At 32.4% G+C, this 13,833-nt stretch overlaps 3 protein-coding genes across 12 annotated transcripts in view; 1 reads left to right on the plus strand and 2 right to left on the minus strand.

The window, feature by feature from the left end:
- The first annotated feature begins 2,453 nt into the window (after positions 1-2,453).
- Positions 2,454-3,452, plus strand: LOC129951280 (charged multivesicular body protein 6-A). Its single transcript, XM_056063362.1, has 3 exons — positions 2,454-2,648; positions 2,706-2,815; positions 2,874-3,452. The coding sequence occupies exons 1-3, from the start codon at positions 2,580-2,582 to the stop codon at positions 3,355-3,357; spliced, it is 663 nt and encodes a 220-aa protein (XP_055919337.1). The 5' UTR covers positions 2,454-2,579; the 3' UTR covers positions 3,358-3,452.
- On the minus strand, positions 3,341-4,882 carry LOC129951279 (glucose-fructose oxidoreductase domain-containing protein 1). Its single transcript, XM_056063361.1, has 2 exons — positions 4,751-4,882; positions 3,341-4,693 (listed from the first exon to the last, which is right to left on the minus strand). Exon 2 carries the CDS (start codon positions 4,660-4,662, stop codon positions 3,496-3,498), a length of 1,167 nt encoding a protein of 388 aa, XP_055919336.1. The 5' UTR covers positions 4,663-4,693; positions 4,751-4,882; the 3' UTR covers positions 3,341-3,495.
- Positions 4,883-9,104: 4,222 nt separating this feature from the next.
- LOC129952972 (uncharacterized) overlaps positions 9,105-13,833 on the minus strand; it is a 141,520-nt gene continuing 136,791 nt past the window's right edge. For all 10 annotated transcript variants that reach the window (XM_056065963.1, XM_056065962.1, XM_056065972.1 and 7 more), the window contains one exon: positions 9,105-13,833. In XM_056065963.1, the coding sequence (XP_055921938.1) occupies positions 13,225-13,833 (609 nt within the window). In that variant the 3' untranslated portion in view covers positions 9,105-13,224.

Consider the following 13,833-nt stretch of genomic DNA (forward strand, 5'->3'; position numbering starts at 1 on the left):
TGTCAAGTCAATTATTTTTATGTCAAAATGACAATTTTTCATGTTTTTTTATTCTACTGAAAGCTGAACTTTATAACTCTTTAATTTATTCATTTTGTGCACGATTCCATTTTATGTTTTGCGTAATAATTCTATAAAATACAAAATACAATTCGTTATGGACTTGTAGCTTGCTTGAGGAGCTACGTTCAATGCAAATGACGTCCATATTAGCTGCGTTTAATCTTAGACAGGTAGGATACCCCGATACCTTTTTGTTATTGTTTTACGTGTAAAATAACAGCTGCTCAAAAACAGCTGAGATGTCAAAAAAGGAATTCAAAGGTATTCAAGAATTTCTTAACTTTATTACTCTTTAATTTATTTATTTGTCTGTATATTGGACAGAATCCAAAAAAAAGAGCGTATATTTGGACAGAGGTTGTCCAATAACAATGCTAGGTGATAAACTACCAAAAACATAAACATCGCTCAAAAATAGCCGTAATGTCTCATATCTTTCGTTGCTTTTCCGATGTTTTCACAATAATTTTTTGTCAATTTATACTTTAGAACCCTCCTCCCTCGCACATTGAGTAATTTCCGTCACTTTACTCTCACCTCTCCTCTGTGTTTTAAATTTAAACTCGTTAAGGATAGTAATAACCCCTTTATTGTGTGCAAATTTATTGTAGATAATAATATTCTGATGTGTTCTGTGCGAACAATAGAAATAAATGGCTGAATCACCAACACGCTTCAGCTTCGCCTGACGTTTCCGAGTTCAGCCATATGAATTCAATGCATGCTATCACAATGGAGCTTCGACGTTTCGTTTGACAATCGTAAGGAAAAGAACGTAATGTAACGTAATGTGACTCCAAACGGAAGCTCTAGTTCAATTATCTGAACATTTGCGTTGTCTGACAGCTCAACAGCTTTAAAAAAATGTCATTAAACAAAATATTTGCTCTTTTTTACGGGTAATGCCCTTTGAAAATGACAGAACTTCTAAGAATAAGAATAATTCCTTAAATGAAAAAGTAATTCTCAAATACCTATTCCTTCGAATTTGGCATTCCATTCCTGCAATCGGCGTTCAGTTTTAGATATCATTGGTTGTCACTATTGAAATTTATCTTTGGACATTTTTTGACAGGTTATATAGGATCATTAACAAATTATGTAACTTTAAAAAATATCATGATTGAAATCCACCGGACGTTTATTTTTGAAAGAAATTTGCCATGGATTGGAATCGCATTAAATTGAAACACAATTCAGTCGATCAGATCGTTTAATTTGTTGAAAGAATGGAATCAGGGGCCTTATTATGAGGTTCGTGGCGGATCGTTTTCAATTCGACCTTTCAAATTCAACTAGCGTCTTCCTTATTGACGAATCTAAACGAAAATAGTTTTTCCTATATTCCAGTGATTTAACACTTTCGTTTTGACTTTTTCTTCCAATATTCCAGTGACTTGACACTGTTGGTTTGGCAGCTTTCCACAAATTTTGTTTTGTTTTGATTGAATTTGTGAAATTTGTGGCAATTTATTCAATAAACAATATTAAATATTTAATATTAATTAAACTTATTTTAGCCCATATTCAGGACCGACGAGTGCTCCCGTTACAATGCCCTTATTTTTCTTCCCAAACTCCACGAGAGCCAAAAATTGATGTATGTAGATGTTTGCTTGTTTTTATCGTTCCTTGAATGAATTTTAAAATGTTATATTTTATTGTGAATTGTGGATAAATTATAAGAAAATTAAAATAAAGCTAGTTAACATTTTTATATAATTACAATCAAAAAAGAATCCACGAAATCGAACAGTAAGTAATAATAAATAACTTTCGCCTGTAAATTCGCCAGAAAAAAGCTGACGGATTTCAACTCGCCAACAAACATTATGACATTTCAAATTCGCCTTCGAATTCGTTAATCGGTAGAATTTCAAACGAAGAAGGCGAAAGGGAAAGCAATAATTGAAAAGCGGTAAACTCGCTAGCAAAATGATTCGCCGCGAATCCCATAATCAGGCCCCAACTGTTTAGAAGAATTGATATCCGTCAGGAACATAAAACAATCACTTTAAGCAAAAAATAAACAATCACACTCTTATTCCTCACAAAAATCTTTAAATATTGTGCTTAAATAAAAACATTCGTGAAATATTTTAAACACAATTTTCACAATCTGCCAAATCAAAAACCACTTATATCAGGCATTGAGGGTTAAATTTCTCGAAATATTGTATTAATCTTCAAAAACAAATCAATTAATTTTTCCGTGGAAAATGAAAAAGTCTGCGTTTTAACAAATTTAAATGAAAAAAAAATCACTTTTGTCGTTCTTTTAAACAACAAACAGAGTCTAAGAACAGGGTACACATTTTAAGCTCTCTTTCGAAGTGAACAGAACTTTATTACTTTTGTTTTTCTGCTCCAGCTGTCATACGTCACTGAACTGTCAGTTAAATAAAGAACAAGAAAATACAGAGATTAAATATGATGAGCAATTTCTTATCTTCTACTTGAACCTGAAAAAAAGAAAAACAAATAATAAACTCAAAATTAAATCGAAATTATTAAAAATGGGTGCTCTGTTTGGGAAAAGTAAAAAGCCACAAAGTAGAATAACGGACCAAGACCGTGCTGTGCTGGCAAGTGAGCTCAAATGAACTTTTATTCCAACTATTCATAAATTTCCTTCCACACAGCAATTGAAACAACAAAGAGATCGTCTCAAGCAGTATCAGAAGAGAGTCGAATTGAACCTCGAAAAGGATCGTGAGCAAGCTAAAAAATGTCTACAAATGGGACGAAAAGAGTAATAAAACTTCTAGTTTTGAACTGAGAATATCCTAAACAACATTTCCCTATTTCAGACGAGCAAAATTACTTCTGCGAAAAAAGAAGTACCAAGAGAAACTCCTCGAAAATACAGACGTCCAGTTGGAGAACATCGAAAAACTCGCTTCAGACATAGAATTCGCACAAATCGAGGCTGATATTGTGAACAAACTGCGAATGGGCAACGAAGCCCTTAAAGCAGCCAATGACCTAATGAACATCGAAGAAATTGAGAATATTATGGACGAAACGAGAGAAGGAGCCGAGAAACAGAAGGAAATCGATTCAATACTATCGGGAGCTCTGACAGACCAAGATGAAGAAGATGTCCTAGCTGAATTAGATGATCTGGTAAATGCCGATGAGGCGGAAAAGAATGCAGCAAACAAAATCGATGACGACGCCGTCATTCAGTTGCCTGAGGTACCTGCGGATGAACCTGTTGCTGACGATGCGAGCGAAGAACCAAAGAGAGTCAAGGAGAAAGAGAAACAAAAGCGAGTTCTTGTTGAAGCTTAAAACTATTTATTTTTTATTTTTATATACGTCTAAGTCTAGGGTGTGTGTATTTGCAATGAAAATAAATTAGTTTTTAGAAAACGCCTTCACCTTGAGCAGTCTTTCGTGCTTTGATGTGTCTTCTTCTCGGTTGTTTTTCTACATTGCAGCCATCCGTGCGAATCGCATGATTTTGTCATGGTTTGTGGGCGAGTCTGAGCTTATGACTACCCGTTGCCAGGTACGACTGTCGCTCGACTTGCGTATGGCCTCCAATACTGCTTGAACATAGAGGCCATCCTCGAAGGTTGCAGCAACTTGGACGGGCTCCTTGACCCACGAAGAGTCTTTTTGGGCGAAAGCCTCCTTCAAAGCTCCCACCATCTTACAAAGTCCCTTGATGTAGGGCTTGGGTAGGTGGGTGTCTGAAGTCGAGAAATGCAGATCCTGAACGTCAACATAGATAGCTTCCTCTTTGACCTGTTTGTCCTCCTTCGCTCTGAGGGCAAATAGGTCTCCGCCTCGCACCACTAAGTGCCCATTCTTCCCGCAAACCATGATCTCTTGGACGAATGAATTCGCAGCCATCATATGACTGTGCAGAGTCGCCGTCACCAGAGTCCCTCCTTCGAGTTCCATTTGGAAGTTGCAGAAATCTGGAGCAGATATCTGGCGAATGCCATTCACCGCCGCAGTAGTTTTTGTGTAGGCCTTGACCAGGCCATGCACTCTTATTGCTCTTTGATTAAGTAAAAAACTCACCAAATCGACGACATGGCTTCCGACAAGATTTAAAGCCCCGCCGCCCATGGCTGCGTCGCACATCCAATCGAATTTGTCGGGAAACAGCGATCCCATCTGCACTCGAACGTCAATCAATGTGATGTTTTGAATTGGTCCAATCACTTCCTCATGGAGAGCACGTTTCAAATGAGTCACTGCTGGCAGAAACCTCAGGGAATGGTTGACCAGAGTGATGAGCGTTGGGTAGTATTGGGAGGCTCGAACCATTTTGATTGCGTCCGCTTGGCTCAGACCCATTGGTTTGTCACAAACAACATGTTTCCCTATGCCCAGAGCCTTGACAGATATTTCCGAGTGGAGATAAGGTTGGCATATGATGAAAACCAAGTCAACTTCTTTCTTGAGGAGCACATCGTCGATTTTGTTTGTGAAAAAGGGTATTTTTTGTTCGCGGGCTGTTTCTTCGGCATCTTTTAACGTTCGACCCCAGATTGCATTGATTTGGAAGCCTTTTTCTCGCAGCAGGGGCACAAGGACTTTTGCCACAGCTCCAGTTCCAAATACGCCAATTCCGGGCAGCATGTTGGGTTGTTATCACAGTTATGTTGAAAACCTTTGAATCCGGGATACACAATTAATAGAAATAATTGAAGAAATGAAATCAACATACCCCCAATTCGATATTGTTTATTTTTTCCACTCAAGTTATTTTTTCAGACGCAAAACATTTTTGTTTTTGATGATGGAAGCAGGTGCAGAAGCAGAGGATTGACAGCTGACATTTAGGGTTTGTAAATGTCAAAACAAACTAAGAACTGTTTGTTGAAACAATTTTTAAATCAATATGGACGGTGCTCACTAGGCGGGACAGTTTGATGTCTCATTGTTTTATCCGGATAATTATCCGAATTCAAAATAATGACGGTACTCATGGAAAATGCAGATTAAATCCAAAAAACCTATAAAATTGAGGATTTACAAATAAATATACAATTTTTAACTGAACTAGTAAGAATTTGAATGAATTTGATTTAGATATTTCTGATATTACACAAATTACACTGGTCACTAAGATTATGTTCCTGTCAAATAAATTGCACTTTTCCGATGCAGTTTTTGGACTGTATAACGTCAAGTTTCTGAGATCTTACGTTTTAAAGTTCGAAAAAATACAATTTCATGCTTTTTGAGGCTATATTTTAACAAAGTAGTTATTTTCCAATATAATCGTCTTCAATATTCAATTAAATTATTTATAGTATACCTTAAAATTTTGGAAAAATCTTTATAAGTTATTAGATGTCAACTGTCATCCATAAATCATAAAGGAACACTGAACTATTTGTTGGCTAAAATGTTTAACAGAAAAAGGCAAAACGATTTGCAACTTATTTTTGTCTTTTGTTTTTTAAAGAATCTGATAAAAATAGGGAAATGTTGTTGAAAATGAGTATTTTTAGAGCTAATAGTTAAAATCGAAGTTGTGATTCGAAATCAGCACTAAAAATCAACTCCAAAACCATGAAATTCGAGGTTTATGAAAAATGTATATACATACATATAGTCAAATGAAATGTTTTGCTTTACTTTAGTGTAAAAACAAATACGGGTTTCTAGTTGTTTTTGAAATTTTTAGAGGCTTATTTAAAATCAAATTGTGATTGACCGAATTCTTTAGAAAAGTTTAAATCCTACATTTCATTTTGCCTACCGAGTCGTAATTGTAATTTATATCGATCCCTTTTTTGTATTGCTGATTCCATTTATCAATCATAACCGGAATTTCTTGTTTTTCTTGACATATACAAAAACAGCAAATTTGAAAATGAGACAGAATGGTATCATAATGTAACGGGTTATCCATTTTGCCGTTTTCAAAAGTATAGGGCTGCAAATTGACATTTGTCAAAGTCTAACTGGAATTCTGTCATTTACGAAAATATATTGATTAAATATCGCAAAAATTGATTCACACATGGTGATTCCACCACAGAAACATTTCGCGCTCTAACAGGAGATTATGGTTTACATAATCGTCCAACTACACAAACAATTGTCAAAATTGTAAAGAAAGAAGAGATTAGATTAGTTACAGATATTGTAAGCCCTGTTCATCATCGTTTGGTCGTTACACTGAAAATATCACTGCTGTAAGCTGTAAGTGAAAGTGTTGCGGAAGAACTGAATGCGACGATTCCTCGTCGTTGTCAGGAATCAGGACTGTCTTACGGCGCATTATGGCGTATTTCGCATTTGCATCTACAACTACATCCACATAAAGTCCATTTCACACTACAACTGAAGCCAGCTGACCATTCACAAAGTCGTAGATACGTCGAATGGTTGCTTGAACAACAGGCGGTGGAAGGCGCCCGATTTTTCGAACACAATTTGCTTCAGCCACGAAGCATATTTTTTATTCGGTCAGTATGTTATAAACAAAATTGTGTATTTGAGGTTCTGAGAGAGGGAATTACTTCCACAAAAGCCAATGTTTGGTATGCTCTTGGGTCCGAAGGTGCGATTGGACCTTACTTCTTCGCAAATGACAAAGGAACGACTGCCACCCTCAATTCGGAGCGTTATGGTGATATGATAACTAACTTTTTTTGCCTGCTTTTGAAGAATATGACTTGGAAAATATTTGATTTCAACAAGACGGTGCCAAATGCCACTCAATTTGAGCGAATATTGTTTTATTGTAAGAGACATTTCCTGGCTGCGTAATTTTCGTCGTGATGATATTGATGAAATATTCGTCTCCTTGAAGAATGTTTCTAGAGTTTTCCTTTTTTAAATTAAACAACTTCTTCGTACGTTGAACAAAAACAGAATAATACAAATTTTATTTCAAAGTCAAAACATATTTTACAAAACATAAGTGATCATATATAATTAGAACAGTAGATTTTATATAAAGTATTTTTCATTTGCAACAGATATCAACTGGCCACAACTGGTCACGCGATTTGAAATCGCTGGACTTTTTTTTTGTGGGTCTAAGGCCCCCATTTTGAATAGCGAATCGAACTTAAAACTTTGCGAATTCGCTAATTTCGTATTAGAAATAGCGATTCACTCAAATTAAGTTGGCTTTAAATGTCAAAACTTTAGCGAATTAAGTTATCGACGAATTACAAATAGCGAGAGTTCGCTAATTTAACCGCTCAAATTGTCAAATATTTCTCCTAATTCTACCCATCGTAATATTTTCTTCCTCGTACTTTCAGAATCAGTTTCTTCAAAAAACAAATCCACGTTGCTTAACATTATAATTAATTTTTAGTAAACAAATAACAATTTATTGAAGAACGCAAATCACAATATGAGAAAACAAATTTTACAATAATTAAAGCATTGACATTATTTGACATTTAACATATGTTATTTCAATGCAATTATTTTTGGCAGCACTGATTTTGAAGCGAATGCGGAAGCTAGCCAACGATAATACCGATATTACCGAAGTTCGCTAAAACATTCGCTTTTAGTCGAACGTTCTATTCGCTATTTATAATGGGGCCTAAGTGAAACACAGATAAACCTTAAACACTTTAGCACTTAAAAACCAACAATTATCAAGTTATGGCTGAAACCGCCCAATAAGTGTCAAAAAATGGTTAAAAATTATCTCAAAAGAATCAACACTTGCAACAATTAATTAATATCAACGTTCAAAATTTATAATAAATTGAATTATCATGAAAAAAATAATTTGTATGACGTGTTTTATTTATGTTTACTTTTGAAACTGCAAAATGATAACTGTGTATCCCTTATTCAATTTATCAATAACAAGCCGAATTTATATTTTCGTGGCATTTAAAAAAAAAACAGAAGATTTGACAATTAGAGCTAAATGTCACATATTTACACATTGGCTGCGTTCAATTTCAGACAGATAATCCCGGATAATCTAATATCCGGGTATATTTTTGTTAGTTTTGTACGTGTAAAAGAATGACTAATCCAAAACCGTTAGGATTTCAAAAAAATAGTCAAAAGTGGAGGAGTTTATGTGGGTATCTGACACAAAAGCTGATTCAACACATGGTTATATTTAAAGAAACCATAAAATTGATTTCATATATTTTGTTAAAAATCCAGTGCATTATTTTACAATAATTTGGGTTGTGAAATGTCTCCTTTTTTGTGAACAGCTGAAAGTTGTTTGTATCTTAATTTAGGTATCCAACTCGTTGAATAAAGTATCTAAAAATCACATATCCAGGATAGCCTAGCCAGGACGTGATTGAACTCAGATATTGTGGCACGTTTTTTTTTGACGTTTTCCTATAATTTATAGGAAAATATTTTATAAATACAAATTAGTGTCTACATAAATTCGCACTTCATAACTAGTCACCTGTTTACTAAATTTTATTAAATACAATTGTTAATAAGAACGACCACGCCCCCTATTTTACGTTAGGGCGTAGGTAGAATTAATTTACGTTCCACGAAGGTTGATGACTTCAAATATGATAAATAAAAAAAACATGTTCTTAATTCTAAATTTTATTTTTTGTTTATAATTTAAAATTGACAAGAATAATAAAAGAAATTAATAAAATAGCAATTAATCTAATTGTTTATAAACAAATCATCTTAAATTTAAATATTTGTTTTTTTTTCTTCTTTTTTGTTTGTTTTTATACATTGCTGTTATTTATAATAATATTAATCTAAATTTAAAAGTTGATAGACTATTTTGAGTTTACTTAAACATAACAATTTTCTTTCGTGTGAACAAGACACTGAATGGTCCCGTGTAGGAGCAAATAAACAATATTTCTGACAACATTTATAATTATTTAATTTTTTTATTTTGTTTAAATGTATAGATACCTAGTAGGTACATAAATATGTATATATTTTTTAAATTTTTTGTTTGTTTTTCCTTCTTAAGTTTATACAATTTAGTCTTATGAACAATATGTTGGTTCCCATTTAGAAATTTTTCTTTTCCATTGTTTTTTCGTTTGTATTCTGAATAATTTATGGTTCTTTTTTTTAAACAAAAATTAAGAAAAATTAACAAAAGAAATAGTTTAAATAATTAAAACAATAATGTTACAAAGGTAAGGCACATCAGTATAGCATATTTTTTGTTTTCTTTTTGTATTTATTTGAAATCAGAATAACCCATCGAGGAAATGGACTTCATTGTATTTTTGGAATAAGAATAAACGAGGAATACCAATCTAATTGAGGTTAAGTAGAATAATTACTTTGTTAACAAGATGTAAACAAAAAAAAACTAAAGTAATGTACTCAGTTTTATTAACATTAGCAATTAACCATTATTCTTATGCTTTGGCTGGCTTGTGAACTTAAACATTAAGAAATAAGCTGCGAGTTATTTGTGAAGGTTTATATACGATAAGGAGATATTAAGATATTCTTATTTATTACAATATATTCTTATACGAAAGTTATGTCGTTTAGGATCGAGTATAATTTATAGACTATAGAATTGGAAAAGAGAAGAAGATTTTAGAAGTTTAGTAGGTTTAAGGTACGTTATAAGTTTTAAGAAAGAGGAATATTTTTTAATTGCTAAACTGATGTTGGATTAAAGTTTTATATTCCATTGCATTTGATTTTATTTATACATACATATTCCATTTTTTGTAATTAAAGATATACATAATTCTATCATTGATATATAATTTTATACAGCAAATATTTAAAAACAAATTAAAAAAATTAATATATTTTAAGTGCTTTACATAGACGTTTTTGTTGTTGATGTTGTAAAATATTGGCAAGTTTTCTTATAATAGATAGAAATCGAAATAATATATGATATTTTCTTAAAGCTGTTTTTATTCATAATTATTAATTATATTAGTATAATAGACTTACATAATTTGTTTTAATATGAATTAACTTATTTTCAGTCGCATATCAATAATTATAGTTATACACTTAAATTAAAAAATTAAGAGATTTTTTTTTTAAATTTAGATATTTTGTTTTAGAAATTATTTTTAAGTGATTTTTCTTTTGTTTTACAAAACTTTCAAATAATATGTATCGAAAATTTAAAAAAAAGATTGGTACATTTACATTGAGCTTAAACTGTGTTAATATTTACATGTTGCTTTAGTTTTTGAAAAAAAAAATGCATTCCAGGAAAAATTGTGTTGATCTGAGAAAGGAACAATTTTGCAAAAGGATCTTGAAACCAATTTTTAGAGAAGAATGTCTCATTTTTTAAAAGAAAAGTAGATGAAATTGTAGGAAAAGAATGGATATAAAAGAATTCAACTAATTTCCTTTTCAATAAAATAATGTGTCGGTAAAGACGTGTTCTTACTCTAACTTTCTTGTCTTAGTAGAAAACTGATTTGTGTATCAATTTCATACAACTTTAATGAAAGACTTCTGTCAGAAGAAATACGTCCGATAGATTTCAATCAATTCCAGTTTCAGCTGAAGTGTCGGCAAAGTAGTGCCATAGGTCTAGCTTTCTTGTCTTCCTAGTAAACTGATTTGTGTATCAATTTCAATCAACGTTAATGAAAGATTTCTGTCAGAAGAAATACGTCCGATAGATTTCAATCAGTTTCAGTTGACGTGTCGGCAAAGTAGTGTCATAAGTCTAGCTTTCTTGTCTTCCTAGCAAACTGATTTGTGTTTAAATTTTATACAACTTTAATGAAAGACTTCTGTCAGAAGAAATAAGTCCGATAGATTTCAATCAGTTAGACATTTTCAATAATCTCTGAGATCGATCTGTGAAATAAAATTTAATGATGTGTTTCAATAATAAAAACTTACAATATTAACCTGACACGTGTTTGAAATTCATAAATCTATTTTTTGCAAAAGGATTTTGAAACCAATTTTTAGAAAAGAACGCCTCCTTTTTTAAAACAAAAGTAGAAACATTTGAAGGAAAAGAATGGATTTGAAAAAAAATTAACTACTTTCCCTGTTGAATAAAATAAAGTGTCGGCAAAGTAGAGGTATAAATCTAGCTTTCTTGTCTTCCTAGAAAACTAATTTGTGTTTCAATTACATACAACTTTAATGTAAGACTTCTGTCAGAAGAAATAAGTAGATAGATTTCAAGCAGAAAAACTTTTTCAATGGTAGACATTTTCAATGATCTCTGAGACCGATCTGTAAAATAAAATTTAATGATGTGTTTCCATAATAAAAACTTACAATATTAACCTGACACTTGTTTGAAATTCATAAATCTATTGTTTATTAAAATTTGTTTGAAGCCAATTTCAATTTGATTTATTTAAGGGCCAGTTATAACTTTCATTTTTCTTCATTATTGAACCAATAATAGGAATTTTTTTGACAGGTCGGTTATAGCGGTTATTGAAAATATCTGTCATTGGGCGCATTCACAAAGCCAGTGGCTACGTAGTCAAAATTCAACTAGCTTTGTGAATGCAAAACTACACTACGAAGCTAGTCAATCTGGATCTGTCATATTATTGACAAATGCAAATATATAAAATAAGAAACATGTTTGATTTGATAACTTTAACTTATCTTTTGTGTTTTTAAATTCAATAAAATCAAATTTAAGACACAATTGGAATGATTTGTATTTAAATACTGAACGATTTATTATATTTTGAATTGGTGTGTTTTTACCGAGCAGTTGATTGTGAAACGTCAAAATCATTCTCCACTAACTTTGTAGCCGAATTTTGTACACTACGTCGGAGGGGAAATTGCAACTACTTTTATAGTTAGATTTAGCCAATCAGAATCCCTTGACTACATAGCCACTAGCTTTGTGAATGCGACCATTGAAACAAATTTCCCGATTGAAATATATCAATTAAGGTTAAAGTGACAGGTGGGTATAAAAGGAATATGAAATGACTGAATTGGAACGGTTATATTTAGCTATTTATTGAAAATACCATGATCATTGAAAACAATTAAATTGGACATAAATAAAAGTTCTGGGTAAAATTAAGTAGTTTACTATTTAAATAACTTGATTTTTATATCAAACAAAATAAATATTGATTTTTTGGCAATAGCTTTTTAATCAAAAAACAAAATGTTAAATGATGAACACTAATGATAGCTGACATTAATAACAGGCCAGGCTCAAAATACCCGATTTGTCTCCGTGTAGGTAATGTAGTGTTATAAAAGTCTTTAACCCTGTTTTTGCTATCCACATCTACTCCAAAAATAAATTTCAGTTAAAACCCAAAAAAAAAAAAGCTAAACTAAGTTGCTAGAAATAAGTATGACATTTCTATTTTTTCAAAAATTGATCTTTTTTCTAATTTTTTTAATGCCAATGCCACATCGCAGCTTAAGTAGTTTCAGATTCTGTGGTACAGCCGACATTCTTATATATAAGAAATTCCGATGACGATATAATCTATCTGATCAATTTATAATGCCCAATGGAAAACAAAAAAATGGAAAAACGACGTTTTAATAGAACTAAATCAAAAATAAATTGATTTGCATTATCAAAGGAAAACTCAACGAGTGATAAAGAAAACATATTAAAAATCGCTTAACTATGCTTAAATACAAAAATGTATCCTTTTTCAAAATTGTTCTTGAACTCAGTTGCTTATATTTTCTAAACTCATAATTTCTTCTAAATTTTATATATTTTTACTTTCTTATATTTTTATACAAGTTATACAAAATAATTGACTTATAATAAGTTGTTTGTCCTTATAATATAAATCGCTTTTCTAATTTCTATACGTCAATCAACATGTCAACCCAGAAATGGTCATAAGCCTGTCAAAGTCATTTTCGAGATATTTCTAATGCTTTTTCGTGCTCAAAAATAAAAAAATCTAATTATGTATTGCTGCTTACTTAAAACTCTTTGGCAACCTTAAACCATTAGCTTGGGTTGCTCATGTACGGGCTGCATTTACAAAATCTACGACTTCACCTTGTATAATTATTATTATGTAGCTCAGAGACATTCATATTATTGAAAGAAAAACTCTCAAAAAACAAAATTCAAACAATTTTCCCCACATACAAAAATACGCAACCCTTAGACATTGATTATTATGTTTTTTAAATGATGATATTTATAATTATATGTAGGTTTGTATGAAGATATACGAGATGATATTTTTAAAGCATTGTATTTTAGATGAACGTCTCTGATGGTAAATGTTACAAATAGTCCTTGTCATGCGGTGGCGATGGTCCCGAAACCGAAACCATTGGCAAAGCTATAATTCGCTGTTTGACATTTTTTAAACTTAAATTTTTGGTACTTTGATGTGGTGAACCACCCGGCGATGATTGGCTATAATTTCCGGCGGACGCGTTCGAAGAACGTTGATGGACGAGTTTCCGTGGACGTGGTGTCGTTGCTGTCACCGTTGACGTTGTTGTAACCGATTGTTTGTAATCTTCTCCGCATTCAGCGCTGTTGGTGATTGTGATGGGTGTGTCGTCCTGCGATTGTTGCTTCATGACGGTAATGTCATCTTTGAGATGAGATGGTGGTGTTTCGATGGAAATACTACCCACAATGACGTTAGCTGTGGTAACTGCTGTCGCCGAATGGCACGTCACAGCAGCAGTACACTGATTGGTGATTTCCTGATGATTTCCCTCAGTACTGCAGTTATTTCTAGCAGCAGCGACGACGATAGCAGGTCCAACATCGTTAAGTTCTATTGATTCGCCTTCCTTTTTTCCGTCTGCTCCTCCTCCTGCAGATGATTGTATTTCTCCATCGTCGGTACGCCAGTGTCTATTCTCAGAGAAACTCTT

The sequence above is a fragment of the Eupeodes corollae genome, chromosome 3 (assembly GCF_945859685.1).
Source record: "Eupeodes corollae chromosome 3, idEupCoro1.1, whole genome shotgun sequence".
NCBI lineage: Eukaryota > Metazoa > Arthropoda > Insecta > Diptera > Syrphidae > Eupeodes > Eupeodes corollae.